This window comes from Equus caballus, chromosome 1, assembly GCF_041296265.1.
Source record: "Equus caballus isolate H_3958 breed thoroughbred chromosome 1, TB-T2T, whole genome shotgun sequence".
Taxonomy (NCBI): domain Eukaryota; kingdom Metazoa; phylum Chordata; class Mammalia; order Perissodactyla; family Equidae; genus Equus; species Equus caballus.
In genome coordinates, this window is record NC_091684.1 from 186,084,296 (window position 1) to 186,103,402 (window position 19,107).

The window sequence follows — 19,107 nt, forward strand, 5'->3', positions numbered from 1 at the left end:
TGACTCAAAATTTAATTGCAAAACATAAACACAGTGAATACTCTTTGAAAACATTCTAACGACTGTAACTTGAAATAAATCTGGTAGTCCTAATAGTCATTGCAACCACCATAAACTAAGAATCAGTTGTTTCATGAACCCCTGATTTCGAGAATGTGACATACAGATGAACAGACAGATATGGAATTAAAAGTGAATAACGTCTCACTTGAAAAAGAACTTCTCAAGATATTTTAAAATTCACAGTAAGAGAGTTTATTACAAAAATTCTATAATATGATGAGAAGCATTAATAATAATGTGTTTATTTATCTATTAAAGGACAATCTGATGACTCTAGGTAATGACCATGATTCCTCCTTGAGGTAGCCTCTTTATTCAAAGGATGAAATACTATTTCCCTCTCAAAAAGAAATAAAAGTTAGCATCTTAGATCCTTGGTTACAAAAGTCCACTTACACAATAAAACTTTTGCATTTTTTTACTTTTCAGATATTCAAAAACATTCATTATAACAAATGTAAATTCAAAAAAATCAAACCACAACTAGCTGAATTCTCTTAAATATTTCCTAAGCAGCACAATTAGTACCTGGTTTAGCACAGGCAGGTCCCAAAACCTATTTGTCAGTAAATATCAGCCCAGTAATTAAGCTCACACAGATGGATTTTTTTACAGTCCTCTTTGCATAAAGTAAAACACACTTGTACTTCAATGAACATCTAAATTAACTCAAGGTTACAAGACGATATATGAGAACTAGGAATTAAAGATAAATATAAAATGGCCTGTATTAATCATGTGTTTCTGATGCTTTAACATCAGGGGTCTTGCTGGCCCTGGCGAGGATGGCCCTCCCAGGGCTGGCTAATTCCTAGATGTAGTACACAATGGGCCCGAGAGTGCGCCTTTCACGTAAACCAACCAATCCAGAGTCCACATCTTTACCACCTCCTCTACAGGGCTCTCACTCACAGAGCCACTATTCTCCTGATCTGATTACCCCAGGGCCAGGTACCAGACATCTAGCCATAGCCCCTATGCCCCAGGGCCTGCTGAAATTATCCAAACTAGCCAATCCTAGGCCTGTTCACCCTGCCTCACACATTCTTGCCTGCAGAAACCACAATAAGGGCTCTTGCCCATGACAGCCCCCACCCCGAACTGATCCTGGTGCTTCCCCGTCTGGCCACCCTCCCTGGTGGAGTCCCTTCCTCTTGGGAACTGTGAGTAACAAACTATTTTTTTAATGGCAATTGCCACCTAATCTGTTGGCCTCATAATACCTGAATAATAACAAAAATCTACATTTTAAAACATAGCCTTGGATTACCCAGTTCATAAACGTACAGACATTTAAAAATATATATTAACAGACTACATAGAAAATTTTAAAATACTGATGGATAAGACCACATGAATCTTACTTTCTTGAAGGTTGAGTGGAGGATTAATGAGATTATCTAAAGTTCGAGGTCCATGTTCAGATTGTGGTGCTGAAAATCCAGGGATTAAGCATGAAAACATCCAAAGCTGTTCTTTGCTACAGTTATTCTGAAGAGCTTGCAACCATAATAAGAAAAGACGAACACCTTCCCGCCTGATCTAAAATAAAATGAAAAAAGGTATTTTTATTTAAAATGGATATACTTTCTTCCATTGAAGGCCACAATTCTCTAGAAGATGATTACAGAATGATACTTTGCAAAAGAGGGGAAGAAAAGGAAGGAAGAAGAGACAGAAGAAGAGAGCGAAGGATGGAGAGATATTACACCCATGACACTTACTGAACCCTTATTATTTGTAAATCTAAATTCATGGATTTTGAACAAATAAAGAATGAACTTGGCCTCTAACTACTTAAAGCCATCAACTAATTTTTGTCCTATAATTTTCACTTGTAAAAAATCAGAAAATCATTTTCTTCTTGTTTACTTCCCTCCTTCCCACCACCACCAGTCTAATCTAAGAAGCAAGAAGAAAGAGGGGGCAATGACAGTTCCTTGCTATAATGAGTTTGGTAAAAGGATGAACGGTTATGGGGATCCTGGTGCACTGCTAACTCAATGCTCTTGTCCTTAAAAGCGTATCAGTCTCTGAAATTGTCTCATTTACTTATTATCTGCTGCTATGCTGCAAAGCAGGAATTTTGGCCTATTACTATATTCTAAGCACCTAGAACAATTTCCTGTACACAGAAGACAACAAATATTTGAATCAACAAATGAATTCTCTCCCAGGAAGAAAAAAGAAAAATAAAGAGGAAAATTCAATCTCTGACAAGCAAAGAAAGTTCTTCACTAACCTAGCTTTACTGGTAGCTCTGGAAATTACCCCACCATGGCTTTGTTAAGTAAGGGCACTGTCAAAGCTATTCAACTGCTGCCACCCTCATGGTTTAGTCAGATTAACAGGATAAAGAAGCAGGATGCTTATTCCTTTGTACTGCTACACCCAAGCCTTCATGCCAAAAGTACCTACAATATGAGTCTTTTATTTAACCAAAAGCATGATGCTTTTGGTCAGAGTAGCTTCTCTTAACCAAAGCACAATGAGAAAATGAAAAAAAAAAAAAGAAGAAAAGAAAAGAGACAAACTCAACATTTTTATATAGATCCCCTACTTTCCTCTACATCTAAGAATAGCTACCGTAAACAAAGAATAACTCATTGAATGACTAAGTAATTTTTGTTTTCTGGGGACCAGAATAAAGTATTTCTGGTGAATGAGTCAAAGTAGTGGCAAAAGTACAAGTTTTTCAATGATCTGGTCAATTTACTATGTATATTCATACATACTGAGTATGTTGCTATATTTTAAGTGAATTCACTTCAATTAAACGAACTGAAGACAATTCAAAATTCTTTAGGAAAAAGGTGATGTAGGAAAAGTGGAATAGGTGGCTGTATGCTTTACTCAGTTTGTTAAAAAGTCACAGGAAAGAAATACCATTATATGTATTATACCTTCAAGGAGTTTCCTGTGTGCAGTAGTTTCTTTAAAATCAATCCTGAAAAGAAAACATGATTTTAAATATTCATATCATCTTATTTGTTTCTAAATGTCAGAGTTCTCGGTCAGACTTGAAAACACTATAAACAAGTCCTTGGCAACCTCCAAATTATTCTTGGTGACCTTGACATTCCTCTGGTCAAACTCTTGGGACCAGAAGGGCATATAAAAAGTCACCTTTCAACACATGGTTTATTGCAATTAAACATGATTTGTTCTATCAAAACAAACCCTAAACCCAAAATTGCATTTAATACAACAATCTATGTATATCTCTTATTTAGACTAATATAATTAAATACTTTCTCCACCACTAATACAAATAAAAACCACTGTAGAAAATTTCCATTTAAATAACCACATGAACATCCATAACTCTAATATTTCCTAACAAATATTTCCATTATACTAATTAATTCTTTTTCAAAATATGCAAAATCATCTTTAATATTCCTTTTTCTTTCACATTATACAATATTTCAAATCTACAATAAAGTACTGAAATAACATTAACAAACATCCAAAGGTCCACCATTTGGTCTGAACAAATCTAAACACAGCGCCATGTTTCTTTTAATTTCAAATTTTCATGTATTTACATTATCTATAATGTTTTAGCTAACAGTACAAGTATTACCGAAACCTCCTGTGAACCCATCTCCAATCACTTTCCTCCTTCCCTCCCCAGTGGAAACCATTATCCAGATTTTGGTATTAATTATTTCCAAAAATATTTTTATATTATTACTACTTATTGATAAGTCCATAAAATATTTAGAACTGGTTTATACGTTTAAAACCTAATATTAGTAATAAGAATTTCTTCCATAGCCATTTGTTCTAATTCTGCATTTTTTATTCTTCCTAGTAACATCAAGATTACATATATATAAAATATATATTTATATACATACACACACACACACACATATATAATGATCAAACCTGTGACTTTATTTGGCTAAGTTTCATTTGTCATACAAAAATAAGCTTTAACGTTTCAACAAACTGTGCTGATTTATCTGCAATTCCCTTTCTTATGTTTGAGCAAACTCAACTTTTTAAAGGCATACTATGTAAACCCCAGTCCTTAATCAACTCTCCTAAAATATTTATATATGGTAAATGCACTATGGCATTGTGGACCGGATCCTGGAACAGAAAAAGAACATAATAGAAAACCAATCAAATCTGAGTTAGTTTGGAGTTTAATTAATAGTAAACAAAACAAAATAAAATCTTATATATGTGGTATCATACAAAACAAGTCATTCTATAAGATGCTTTTCACATCCAATATTAGCTTCTGAAATTTATCTATACTGATCTACATAGCTCTAGTTAATTCATTTTAACTGCTGTACACTATTGCACTGTATGAATATACTACTAATCATCTTATTTGTCTTCTTTATTTTAGCACATTTGGCTTGTTTTCAAATTTTGCTACTCCTGAGAACACTATAATAAATGTTCTTGTTCATGATTCCTTGAACACATGTGAGTTTTCCCAGGGTATATAAATAGGAATGAAATTACTCACCTTCAACTTTACTAAATATTGGAAAATTCTCTCCAAAGTAGTTGAGAAAATTAGCAGTACTACCAGCGGCGTATGAGACCGTTGTGGTAACACATTCTTGCCAATATAAAACACCGGCAGATGCTCGAATATTCGTCTGTCTGATGAGTGTTAAATATCTTAAAGCCTTCCTGTGATGTTTCCTAGTGACACCGAGCATCTTTTCATTTGGCCATTCAAGTTTTCTGTCACATCCTTTGCACAGTTTTCAACTGGTTTGTTTGTTTAATTTGAGAGTTCCTTATACCTACTGGCTACTAATTCTATGTCAGTTCTATGAACTGGGAATATATTATTCTAAACAACTCAGCCACGTTTTTATTGACTGGGAGGGGTGGTATCTTCTGATGTACCAAAGTTTTAAGGTTCATTATAGCCAACTCACCAATGTTTTTCTTTCATATGTGTACCTACTGTATCTAAAGAAATACTTCCCTACCTTAAGTTATAAAAATAAACCAAACAGTCTCTTCAAGAAGTTTTAAAGTGTTCCTTTTCTCATTTAAGTCCGGAAATCCATCATAAATCCGTTTCCGTGTGTAGCAATAACAGAATTTTTTCCCCCCAAATAGACAGCCAATTATAATACTAACTCTTTCAGAGTTTATTATAGAATGAAATGCTATCTCAATCATATTTCAAGTTCCATATATAAGCCTGAGTCTTTGGCTGGCCTTGAAGCCCTTTTCCATTAAGACTAATGCAACATCCAACCCTGCAACAATGATACTGTCCTTAATTATTACAGCTTTATAATACAGGTTGTTATTGGGTATGGGAAGATCCAACAACACCATCCTCCCTCTCCCATGTGTTACTCTTTCAAGTTGCTTTGGCTTTAATTTTCCATATAAATTTTAAGTTAAACTTGTCAGGCTACATATGAAAGTCCTGTTAAGAACTGTTATCTTCACATATCAAGCCTATCTTCCATGAACATTGTATAAGATCCCATTTATTCAATCCTTTCCTGTTCTTCAATAATCATATTGCTGTCATACATTAATCTAATATTTTAAATGACTGCAGAATACACATTCTCAAGCACACTGAAACATTCTCCAAGAAAGACTATATTCTGGACTATGAAATGTCTCAAAAACTTTAAAAAAGACTAAAATAATAAAAAGTGTATTTTCTGACCACAAAAGAAATGTTAGAAATAACAATAGAAAGAAATCTGTAGTAACATCAAATATTTGAAAATTAACAAAATAACACTGCTAAATGAGCTATGGGTCAAAGAAACCAAGAGGAACATTAAAAAATACTTTCAACTGGGGCCAGCCCATGTCATAGTGGTTAAGTTTGGCGCACTCCACTTTGGTGGCCCAGGTTCGCGGGTTCAGATCCTGGGTACAGACCTACACCACTTGCCAACCATGCTGTGGTGGCAACCCACATATAAAGTGGAGGAAGAGTGGCACAGATGTTAGTTCAGGGCTAATCTTCCTCAGCAAAAAAAAACCCAGAAAACAAAAAAACCAACCTTTCAACTGAATGAAAATGAAAACACAACATATTAAAATGCATGGGATGAGCTAAAGCAAAGCTTAGAGGGAAATTTATTGCCTTAAATAGCTATATAGAAGAGAAGAAAGGTACCAAATTAATATCCTAGACTTCTATCTTAAGAAAATACAAATACACAAGCAAAATAAACCTAAAGCAAGCAGAACTTTTTAAAAATATAAAAGACTAGGGGGCCAGCCCCATGGCCAAGTGGTTAAGTTCACATGCTCTGCTTCAGTGGGCCAGGGTTTGCCAGTTCTGATCCTGGGCACAGACCTACCCACTGTTCATCAAGCCATACTGCGGTAGCATCTCACAGAGAAGAACTAGAAAGACCTACAACTAGGATATACAACTATGTACTGGGGCAGTGGGGAGAAAAAAGAAAAAAAAGAGGAAGATTGGCAACCGATGTTAGCTCAGGGCCAATCTCAACAACAAAAAAAACCCTCTCAATAAACTAGGAATAGAAGAGAACATCTTCAACTTGATAAATAGCATCCATAAATTTTTATATTATACATAATAGTGAAACACCGCTAGACCGCTTTCTGCCTTACATCAGTAATAATGCAAGGATGTCTGCTCTTACCACTTTTATTCAACATTGTTCTAGAGGAACAATAAACAAAAAAGAAAGAAGAAATTAAAGGCAACAGATTGGAAATAAAAAAGTAAAATTATCTTGACTTGCAATTGGCATAATTCTATACATAGAAAATTGAAAGGAATCTACAATAAAACAAATGGAATAAACGAGTTTTACTAGAAACACTGTAAATGTCTATTAATTGATGAGTAAATTAACAAAAAGTGGTATATCCATACAACAGAATATTATGCAGCAATAAATAGAATGCTGATACATGGTATAATATGGATAAACCCCCCAAAAAATTATGCTTAAGTGAAAGAAGCCAGATGCCAACAACTACAAATTGGATGATTTCATTTATATAAAACATCAGAAAAGACAAATTTATTGAGGACAGAAAGCAGGTCGGCAGTGGGAAAGGCAATTGTCTTTAAACGGGCTCAAAGGAATATTTTAGGGTGATGGAAATGTTCTGAAACTGGACTGTGGTAACTCTAAATATTTACCAAAAATCATTGGATTATTTACTTAAATGGATAAAATAAAGCTACTTTAAAAAAATCAACTAGAGTCATTGATTTATTTTCTTTTATACACAAGACAGAAAAGAAAGGAAACAGGGCTTTAGAATTCTTCTGGATGACAAAGAAAAACGACCATTTATGTATTTTCTCAAGTTAGACATTTATCAGAATATTAATCATAACAACTAGATAGCCTAAAGGTCCTTTGGAGATTTAAGGCTACATTCCTCAGCAGATACAATAACCTTTGAAGTTCAGATGTCTCAAAAAAAGTTTCTTCATAGACAACCTTCAAGGACAGTTTATGATTATGAAATACAAAATAGAATTTCATTATTCTGTTGAGCACTTTATCACATGTTTATTAGCAATTCATATGTCTTCTTTGATCTACTCAAATATTTTGCCTATTTTAAAAATTGACTTGTCTTATTATTGAGTTGTAAGAGTTCTTTACATACTATGGGTACATCATTTTTTGTCTCAAATTTTATCTAGAAAGTTTATTCTAAAAGACTCCACTATCTAGAATATTGTCCTTTTTAGCCCCTACATCAATATCCCTCCTATATTTCCAGAGTTCCTTTTGTTTCTGGAACTGCTAATTGGGGATGGCTTACAGTTTCAAAGCCTCAGAGAAGTTTTCATTTGCTATAACTGAGTAACACATGTAGGGCCTAAATAAATCTATGACTCTATTTTTTAAGGGGAACAAATACAATTTTTACAAATGAATATAAGGCCTATAACATTCTACCTCAACAATGTAGGTGGCCGTCCACATATTCCCCATGAGAGAAGGGTCATGAGAATCGCTAGCAATCAGCCCTGACATCATTGAGACACTGAACCAAAGCCAGCAACTGCCTACCTGTAGACTCTTTTTTTTTAATCTGTAGGGGAAAAACGTCTTATACTGAGAGCTCGAGAGCCCTGTGATTATTACAGAACGACTTCAGGCCAGCAAGCATCTTGGCTTAGTTCCTGGGAACATAAAAAGTCTGTGACCTCCTGCCTACTTGGTCTCTGACAGTAATCCACCGTAGGCTTTCTTTTTTTCCCCCCATTTCTTTTTACCTTCATTTTATGATCTGGGAAGCTCTACTTTGGCCCTTGAAGCAGTAAGCTTAACTCCAGTTTCGCCCTTTTCTGGTGTGGAGCAAACTGCCAGCTGACACTGCTTGCTTTCAAACCTGGAGCCCACGGCTTCTGCTCTACTTGGCATTTTGCATTTCTCTTCCTCTTCTGATTTATAGAGATGTTTATTTTGATGCTGAGCCTGCTTCTATTTTTTTGGTTTTATAGTTTTATCACCAATGTTAAGGTATTCAGAGTAAATGAACGAGTGGATCAAAGAAATTTAATACGCCATTTTGACTAGAAATCCTTCATTTATGTTTTTATCTTATATTCCCAGTAAGTCTAGTCCTGTAATCTTTATTTTATTTTTACTAAAGTTTAAAATATGAACTCATTTCAAATGATGACCAACCCATTAAAGAGCATTTTCATATATTATAATTTCTTTCAAATGGGAAATACACATTTAAATTACTTACCAATACTATGAAACTGCCATCGCTGATGAATTCTTTCTGGAAGAAGTTGTAAAATTTTCTAAAAATCAATATGAATAAAACAAAGGAAAGAATTAAAAGCAAGACATGAGTCTATAGGATATCCTGCACAATGTGAAAAATTAAACAAAGAGCTTACACTAAGCCTTGAAGAGTTTCTTATGTAAAAGATAATATTTCAAACACAAATTAGTCTCTGAGCTAATCTGATAGTTGCATTACTCATAATATTCATTTACTGGCATTACTTCAGCACTGGCATACTGATCAGTATTTGAAAACAAAAAACAACAAGCTATACTAACAAAGACTTGGAACAGGAAATTAATGAAATTTATCTTTTACAATGATGCGAAAAGTAAGTATAGTTCTCTTATTGATTAAATACTAACTCTATATCAAAATGCTTTTACTATTCTTAGAATTTCTGCATTGTGGATATTACTGATTAGTTTTGAATTCTTTCAGATATTAATATTTGTGACATTTTCTCTCTCTTTGAGTAGTTTCTTCTCCTGTTTTGATAAACCCAGGAGAAATATTTTGATTTCACAAAAATCCCATCAAATATTTGTACTGAATTAATTCATGTAAACCCAAAGGTACTTACATGATATGATAGCTATAGGTATGAGAATAAAATTCAAAACTTCAGGAGCCCTATAGTTACGCAAATATATATACAGGTTTCCATCAACTGGGAAGAAATACTTCTTAAATATAATACTTTCAAACTTTTTCCTTTAATTTCCTTTACATATTGCACCTGTGTGGATTATTCTAGATCAATAGCTGCCTTACTATGCTGCTGAATTATCCACTTGCTCAATCACATGTGTGTTTTTGTTTCTATTGCTGCTTATACTACTATTATTATTTAAAAACACCATTAACTGGATGTTCTAAAGGCCAAATACTGAAGAAGACCCTTTATATAATGGTATCTCATTAATCTTTGCAATCACCCCAAAAGAAGAGTTTATTAATCTAATTCGACAAATGAGGAAATGGATTAAGCAACATTAGAGAGTGGAAGAACAGAGGTTCCAACCTCAATGTGCCTGTTGCCAAAACTTGTGCTTTTACACTGTTCTGCTCAAAGGATGGTATGCACGTTTTACACTTGTCTGTCTTCCCTTTGATGTGATCTTTGGCCGTCTCACACGAGATGGTGATGAAGAAATCGTAAAGTTCACAGATGAAGTGCTAGGCCCACCTGAGACACACAAGCTTCTTCTCCCTCACCCTCCCCACATCCCCCGTGGTCACCTACAACTGTATAATTAGACTTATTTTGGTGTGAAAAGAAATAAAATTATAGAAAGTTGAAAAGATAAGTTTGTGAACTACTCAAAAGTATTCCTAAATTACGATTATTAAATTATACTTTCGATTTAACACCTTATAAAACATGTCTATATCTTTTTTATGTGGTTAATATAAAGATGAAAGAAATTATGTGTACTCTTAAGAAGAAAATAGAATTTAAATCCCATACCATATTATTAACATTACATAATGGTGCTTTTTATTCCAGAAAGAGGAAATCAGTTTATTTATAACTTCTTGATTTTTTTAAAATCATCATTAGTCTCTAAAGGCAGAGGTCAGACATTATTGCCCCCATTATGAGTACAAAAACACAAGCACACAAGCTAAATATTTTTTCCAAAAGATAGAAACTCTGTATTTAACATCTTTTTTCTAATAAAGTTTAATAATTCATTAAAGACAAACATTTCTGTCCAAAGAATAACAAGTGATCGGTATATATTACATACAGGAAAATAAACAGTATTTTTTAATGAAAGGAATATCCTGAAAGAGCACCCAATAACTAATCAATCGTCTCAGTCTCCTGAATGTAGGGCGAGCACGAACATCTGAAGGAATGCTTTCTAAGAATTATGATCTTTTCTCTGTGAATATTTTTACTCTTACTCAAAAACATCTATGTTTTAATATTCCCCTTATAAACATTCACGCAAACACTTGGGGAAGTAAATATAAGCAAATTCCTCAGGGTTAATGACTAATGAAAATTAACTACAGAACAGGTACCAACACCAGGTACTTCCCTCTGAAACTTAAAAAAAAACCCAAAAAACAACTTTCCTTTTTAGCTGTGACTAAATCAATAACTAAGAGAGATATCCACTAGATTGTTCAAATTCTTCTAAACTATATCAAAACACTCAAAATACAAAACAGTGAACTATCTTTAATTAGGAGTACACGGAATAGCTCAATCTTTAGAAACTGATTTCCAAATTCTTTACTGTGCCTTTCAAGTCACGAGATCTAATCCTGACTTTCTCCAGATCTCTAAATTCTCCATAAAGATCAGAATAGTCCTATCACAGATTTGAAAGACAAAATGAGGAGCAAGGAGCTATTTTAAGAGTGAATGTGTATGTGTGTGTGTGTGTGTGTGTGTGTGTATGAGAGGGACCCTAATTTTTATCAGTATGCCAAAAATAAAACAAATTTTAGCAGAATATCAAACGCTGCTGTTTCCTTCTATTTATTTAGCAATAAAGACTTGTCCCGTCCCAATCAAAAGTAATAGAGAACAAGTTATAAAACATTTAAAATTATTTTATACAAGTTTGTAATAAAAAGCAGTTAAAGCAGAAATGATAAATTCCTTAGGTTTATAACAGTTCCAGGCATTTACCCTCTCAGGTAAGAATGTTTTAGAATTAAAAAAAAAAGCTCTCCATGTATGCAAACCTCCCACAAATTAAAATTTTCACTGTTTGCAAATACACTGAATATAGCACAATTTTGTGGTGTCGTGCGTATAAAAACATAATTCTATCTGAATCTAAAAAGAATATATGTACCTCAAAAAATAATTAAGAATTAGGTATATTTTTAGGTTTAAAAATGTGATTCAGTTCTTGGGAAGCATGGCAAATTCAGTGTTTTATTATATGCTTTATAGTTTTAATATATTCCTTTGTATGTTACAAGAATTATTTTGGGGGAAAAAAGCTAGATTGGCAAGTACTCACCTCAAAAATAAAAAGTATAGCATCCAATTCTTCTCTTTGAGACTTGTGACCTAAAATATTTTTACAGAAAAATATTTTAAACATTATCATTTTGTCCTCATTGTTAACAACCACTTAAAAAAGCTTAAAATATTTCAAGCATTGAAGTTTTTTTCTCATTATTCAATAAAATGTTTAAAGCATATTCTGTTCAATGTGTAGACAATATTGCAGCATCTCTCTCTCCTCTTTTTCAACAACTAAATTTAGATTCTACATATTTATGTCTAAAAACAAATCATAACATATTGTGGAGAACTTTAAATGAACCCTGAAACTGAAAATATGACACTGATGGATCAGACCCGACCCGTGCCCCTGGCGGGGGGGGAGGAGGGGGAGCAGGTCCTCTAGGCCACCTCACAGTAACAAGGAGAGCACTGGGAACCCACAGGGTGAGGGGGGGGTCTCAAAGCTGTCTGACAAAAGGAAGTGAAATAATACTACCATTCCAGTGTCCAAGAGTCTATTTTTAAATGAACATTTCTGACGATTATTTGAAATTTCGACATAAGCCAAGATCAATTTTAATTAACATCTTACCTTTCTGTTTAAGACTAGCTTCAATAGTCACAAAATTCTCAAAGAACACATAATATATATGTGAAAAGTGTTGGTCAAAAAACTGCTTAAGATCAATAGACTCTGCATTCTCTGAAAAATAAATGAAAAAAGTTTTCAGTGATTACTATTTACAAATATATTAAATCATATTCAGCAAATATTCATAGTGGCAAGTTTCCTTCATTAAAGTCAAAGATCTGCTGCCCCTAAAGTTGTATCCTATTAAAATATTTGAGATAGGTATTTACATCACTGCATTCTTGTTCTCACAACTTTAGTTTTTAAAGATTTGAGTTATAATTTTAAACACTGGTCAAATTAGGTTATAATAATCTTTGTTTCCTACAAGAGAACAACGTCTCAGGGAGATTTATTCAAAATTAACCAAACCAAAAAAAGAAGTTCTATTTTCAGTTCACAGCTACACCTCTCTACCTTTTCCCCAAGACAGTCTAAAATCAGTATTTCTAAAAGTAATAATATATTCTGTCTAAAATACATTTACTTAGTAAATTGGTACCTAGCAATAGGCTTTATAAGGCACATAAGTATGGAGCTCAAACACAGATAATCCTGCTCTAAAAGAACTGTCAGGATAGTCCAGGGCACACAAAACTAGACATATAACTGTGCACAGTGGAAAGTGTTGCATACTGAAAGTAAAGGGATAAAGTATAATGGCAGTTTAGAAACACAAAATGATTTTCAAACCTCAATGAGGGGTGAAGGTGGCAAAAGAAGAAAAGCCTGACATAAGACATATTATTTGAAAAGACTTTTAAGGACAGGAAGGACACTGGACACGAAGCGGTGGGCTTGAACAGAAAGGGCATTCTAGCCATAAACAAAGACATGGAGTGAGGAAAGCATAGAGGCATGAGAGGATGGCAGAACAATCATTCATTCTGGCTAGAACTCAGAGCATTTTGATAAAAATAAAATTGAAACAGTAGCCTTGAGATATGTTATAAAATGTCACGAACGCAAACTAAGGAGACTGGACGTATTATTCAAAGTAAGATATCTATGTGGGCATGTATGTACTTGTGCATTTTGTTGTTTGGTTTACTTTCAGGAGGAGTGAGAAGGCTGAAAAAAGGGGGAATGGAGAATTTTTACTTTATATACTTCTTACTATTCAAATTTGTTTACAAAAGGCACATACTTTATTTATAATACAAAATAAATTTGAAAAAGGCAACTGGAAGAAAAAAATCAAAGATTTTTGAACCTGGGAGTGAGACGAAGAATAAACTACTATTAATTGTTAATAAACTCAAAGGTAAACATCAATTAATTTCTTAGAATGCCTTAAGGCTCAGTGGAAGACAATAAAGTTAAATAGTAACAAAGTACAGACAGCACTTTAAACTCTCTTTCAGATATTATCTCATCCTATGAATATTCATAATAATTCTTTAGTGACATCTTGTCTGATTCTTTAGTGACACCTTGCCTATGGAATTTTCCAAGACCACTTCCCTTTTGCTATGCCCTCGCAAAGGAACGGATGGATGCCTTCTCCTCTCTATTCCTTTGGATTCTCTACATTTCTCTCTTATAGAAGTAACTATGTTAAGTGTTTTTCTGTCTTTTTTCCAAGACTGGTCTATAGCTTCTTTAGAACAGAAACTGTCGATCTTAGTATTCCCAAAACCTAGTACGGTGCTGAACAGATATGTACTCAAATATGTTTTATCATTAAAAAAATACTTTAATTTTACTGTATTTATTTTGCAGTTTGGAAATTTTTAGCTTGGAAAAGACCACATAACCTACAGACAGGCAAAATTGCATCGTTTCATCGTGACTGAAATGAGAACACCCAGATTCACTCCTACCTGTAACACTACCCGTGTGACTTTTCTCAGAACTAGAAAAAATAATAATGGCTAATAAACTGAATGTTTCCTATACGCTGGACACCCTTCTAAGCGCTTTACAGAAACTGACTCCTATCATCCTCATGGCAACACTACAGAATAAGTACCATTATTATCTCTATCTTACAGATGAGGAAACAGGCAGAGTTTAAATAACTGAGCCAGTAAGAAGCAGAGTCAGGGATCTAAACCCCACGCAGCCTGGATCTAGCACCCTTGCTCTTAACCTCTTTGTTATTCAGCCTCCATGGTAATAGGAAAAGAACACTAGCAATTTATCTATTACCTGCCTATAAGAAGACAAAAAATAATAGTCATCAAATACTAAACACATTTTATAAACTATCAAAATAAAAACACATATAACTGAGATAAAGAGAAAAAGTATTCTATTTTTCCCATAGAGTAGTTTAAAGTAACAAAGAACTATGAAATTACAATGAAATAGGCTACTATAATTACCTCTAAATTTCCTGAAATTAATGTTTCAAACATAACTAATGTCTCAGGGGAAAAAAGAAAACAAGAACAATAAGAAAGCAAAACAAAACATCAGAACAAAACAAAAGCAAACACGCACCAACTCAAGATTTTGCAACATACTGTAGGAGCCAAGACAGTCTCTCATAATTTCCTTTCCAGACAGCAAGTTAACAAAGCCTGGAAACTACATACTTGCCAATAAAAAACACTGGATCAAAATTAGGCTAATGTGTTTTTTACTCTATATCTATTTGTAACAGACTAGTTAGCAAATAAAAACTCTTTTATAAAATATTTTTGATCACCAATTCACAAAATTTACATGGTGGTGGAAAGTAGAGGCAGATACACAAAAAAGATGAATAAAATATACTAAGAGGACTTCGCTTATTAAAAAACAACTCTCTCTATAAAACAACACAGAAGGAAAAAATGAAAAATAAAGACGGAAATGCAGAAAGAAAGAAATTATGTAAAAAACTTCTACCAATTTTAAATCCCCATACCATGTCTCATCCTTTCCAAAAACGTCTCCCAAAATCCATTCAGTTTTCTCTCTCTGTGAATGCCTCCATTACTTTTAGTCAAGATGATTCCTAATTATTGGAATCATTAGCTAATATTATTCTCTTAAAGAAATTGGAAGCTCTTTGGGAGCAGAAAGCATAACTTGGCTTCTTTTACCTTTCAAATTCTTTCAAAATTTTAATCTAGGGAGAGTGCGTGCATAGTGTTAAACTGACGGTTGGCACTTAAAAACAAAGTTTAGGGGCCAACCCTGTGGCCGAGTGGGTAAGTTCACACGCTCTGCTTCACTGGCCCAGGGTTTCGCTGGTTCGGATCCTGGGTGCAGACATGGCACCGCTCGTCAGGCCACGCTGAGGCAGTGTCCCACATGCCACAAGTAGAAGGACCCACAACTAAAATATACAACTATGTATTGGGGGGATTTGGGGAGAAGAAGAAGGGGAAAAAAAAAAAGACTGGCAACAGTTGTTAGCTCAGATGCCAATCTTTAAAAAAAAAAAAAAAGGTTAAGGGTTCAAAATTTCCCCCTATTTTCAGAAATACTTCTGTTCGATTTGCAGTGTTAGTGCATTAGCATTTCCTTAAAGAAATCAAATAAATATTTCAACCACAAATTCAGATTGAGGGTTCTGATATTTAAAAAACTGACTCAGGCTTAGAAATGCATTTGTAGACCTTTGGAATACTAAGTTTAAGTAGCAAAATAGTTCTAGACCTCATTTTGTTTCCACAAATAAAATTTCAGATGTCTCTAAGATCTTTTTATGAATAAGCTTTAAGAAATGAATCATAACATATTTATTTTCTACTATGCATTTTTAAGACATTTAAGCACTATAACAAACATATAATTAAAGACTTCAAAGTTCAGAGCCAGTTTTTCTGACTTTAAATTTTAGATATTAAATACTTCCCTATAACAGTTATCACGTAATTCAAGATGGAAGACCAAAATTTCAACAAATTTGGTAGTATTACTATTCTTCCTCATCTATTAAAAAAATCACTATTTACAACTTTTCCTCAAATGATGGCATCATAATACACTAATCTGTGAGGCGTATCACAAGTAATCTGCTTCTAATAATAAAGTACCAACATTGCAAATTATCACCTTAAAATAATCAATAATAATCAGGATAGATCCAAGAACATGGTGAATTGTCCTAAAACAAAATACCTTCTTATTGCAAACATGCAGAAATGCTGGATAAAAATAAATAATATAAGCTCAAAGAAAAGAAAGGAGAGAAAGATTGGAAGTGAAGAAAAAAAATAAAGCAGGAGAGAAGGAAGTGAGATGGAGGAAGAGGAGGCATGGGGGAAGGGAGATAGTGACAATGTGGGATGAAAAAAGGAGAGAGGGGCTGAAGGGGAAATACAGAGGAAGGGGGAATAGGAAGGAAGCAAGGGTGAGGGAAAGGGGCAGTAGGTAAGGGGGGAAAAACCTCAGAAATCCAGTATGAAATACAAGTAGCATGGAGTTAAGCACAAACAAACAGCAAAAGGGCAGAGAAAAGCAGAAGGCACACAGAAGAGAAAGGAGGAAGAGAGGAGAAAGAGGAAAAGGGGAAGGGTTAAAAACACACAAATAGGCTGGATAAATTATTAATAATATATCATCAATCTCTAAAAAGAGGGAGGTTTATGGGATCGGGAGAAGTTGAGAAAGGGGAGAAAGAACAAAGGGCGAAGGAAAGAAGTTGAGAAACAGTAAGTTAGAAGACAGAAGTGAAGCTATTGCTCAGAATGTAACAGAAGAATAACAAGATGGAAAATATGAAGACAAGGATAACAGACTATCTGGGAAGTTCCAAGAACAGAAAATGTAAGCAATATTCAAAGAAATAATATCTGAGAACTATCTAAAATCAGTGAAATACATAAATAAATCTTCAGTCTGGAAAAGCATATTGAGTCCCAAGCAGGAAGAACACAAATCCACACATGGACACATCCTACCGAAAACAAAATGGAAATATTAAAACCAACCAAAGTTACCTATACAGGAATATAAAAACTAACAGCAGACTTCTCATTAGCCCAACAGGGACAGGAAGATAACGCAATTTTATACTGAAAGAACTAAAGGAAAATAAAAGTCAATCTAAATATACTCAGCAAAATTACTGTTCAATAGCATAAACATGAAAATGAAGCAAAAGGTTCTCTAATACACTTAAACACTCAAAAACCCTCACTCGAACTACAAAGATATATTTCTTTTTTTTTTAAAGGTTTTTATTTATTTATTTTTAAAGATTGGCACCTGAGCTAACAACTGTTGCCAATCCTTTTTTTTTTTTCCTGCTTTTTTCTCTCCAAATCCCCCCAGCACACAGTTGTGAATTTTTAGTTGTAGGTCCTTCTAGTTGTGGTACGTGGGACACCGCCTCAACGTGGCCTGATGAGCAGTGCCATGTCCATACCCAGGATCCGAACCAGCAAAACCCTGGGCAGCGGGAAGCAGAGCATGAGAACTTAATCACTTGGCCACAGGGCTGGCCCCACAAAGATATATTTCTGAAAGAAGAGAAATAAACTCACATAGGAGAATGGGAAGCAAGGAGCAAAGATGAACAAAGAAAGTAGAAAACGAGTAAATCTAAATGAGCACTGACTGTTAAAATAAAAAGAAACAAAATTACTAATACAAAAGTTTACCAACAAGGAGGAAGTAAAATAATAGATTATAAAGTGAAAGATGAAACAGAAATGCCACAGAGGGTATTTTAAGATCCTATTTTGTTAAGAGGATGGTAAAAATACTGATGAACTCCAGACTTTAATATTAGTATACTAACGAAATCTTATGAGTTATCACTAAAGGGTAACTACAGGATGTATAACTTCTAACCATTAGAAGGGGAAAGGACAAGTTTATCAATCTAACAGAAACAAGTAAAGAAAAGCAGCAAAAAAAGGTGAATGAGGAGGAAAAAATAAATATACCAGTATTTACCAAAAGAAATTTCATGGATTAAAAGCTCCAGTTAAGATACAGCTGTAATCATTCTGGATTTAATACAAACAAAAACCAAGCTACAGGGTATTTACTAAGAAAAATTTTTTTAACCCAAATGACTAAAGTAAAGGAATGAAATGAAACATATCATTTACATACTAACCAAAAACACCAACACTGATTCCTCAATAAGAGGCAAAGTAAACGTTAAGGCAAAAATTACTACAATTAAAGACGGTCAACGTATTTTGACAAAAGGTTCTATTTACCAGGAAGCTTTAATTCTAAAGAGTTTCAAAATATAAAAAGCAGAAACTGAAAGATTTCTAAGGAGAAACAAATCCACTAATAGCATGGTAGATTTTAAACACCCATCTCACATCTAACAGAGAGAAGACTAGTAAGTATACAGAAGATTTGAACTTTACACATAAAACTCTCAATCCAACAGAGAACAAATCTTCTTTTCATACAAAAGTGAGATATTTACAAAAATTGAACTAATAATTAGGACACAAACTAAACACGAAAAGTACCAAGAATAACATAGCACATAGCATATGCTCTTTGACCAAAATGAAATCAAATTAAGATAATAAGCTAACTCCCCATATAAAGGGAGAAGAGTGCTAGAAAAGAGTAGAGGTTACCAGTCCCAAGCACTCACAAAGGCCAGGAAGAGTGCCTACTCCCCCAAGCCAGTCTAGAAACTCATAACTCCTGGAGCAGTTAGTCCTAGAGTGAACACTACTCCAGAGCCATCTAACTCATCACAAAAGCAAGATGCAAAAGGATCAAACTGTTTCTAAGTAAATAATTGGGATTA

At 33.9% G+C, this 19,107-nt stretch overlaps 1 protein-coding gene across 15 annotated transcripts in view; it reads right to left on the reverse strand.

The window, feature by feature from the left end:
• Nucleotides 1-19,107, reverse strand: part of RALGAPA1 (Ral GTPase activating protein catalytic subunit alpha 1) — a 225,642-nt gene that overhangs the window by 179,171 nt on the left and 27,364 nt on the right. For all 15 annotated transcript variants that reach the window (XR_011428633.1, XR_011428619.1, XM_023624084.2 and 12 more), the window contains exons 2-6: nucleotides 12,402-12,512; nucleotides 11,820-11,869; nucleotides 8,785-8,842; nucleotides 2,967-3,010; nucleotides 1,428-1,605 (exon numbers count right to left, since the gene is read on the reverse strand). Coding sequence is in view for 13 of the 15 variants with exons in the window: in XM_023624084.2 (XP_023479852.1) it covers nucleotides 1,428-1,605; nucleotides 2,967-3,010; nucleotides 8,785-8,842; nucleotides 11,820-11,869; nucleotides 12,402-12,512 (441 nt within the window). In the remaining 2 variants the exon portion in view is untranslated. The remainder of the gene's footprint in view (nucleotides 1-1,427; nucleotides 1,606-2,966; nucleotides 3,011-8,784; nucleotides 8,843-11,819; nucleotides 11,870-12,401; nucleotides 12,513-19,107) is intronic.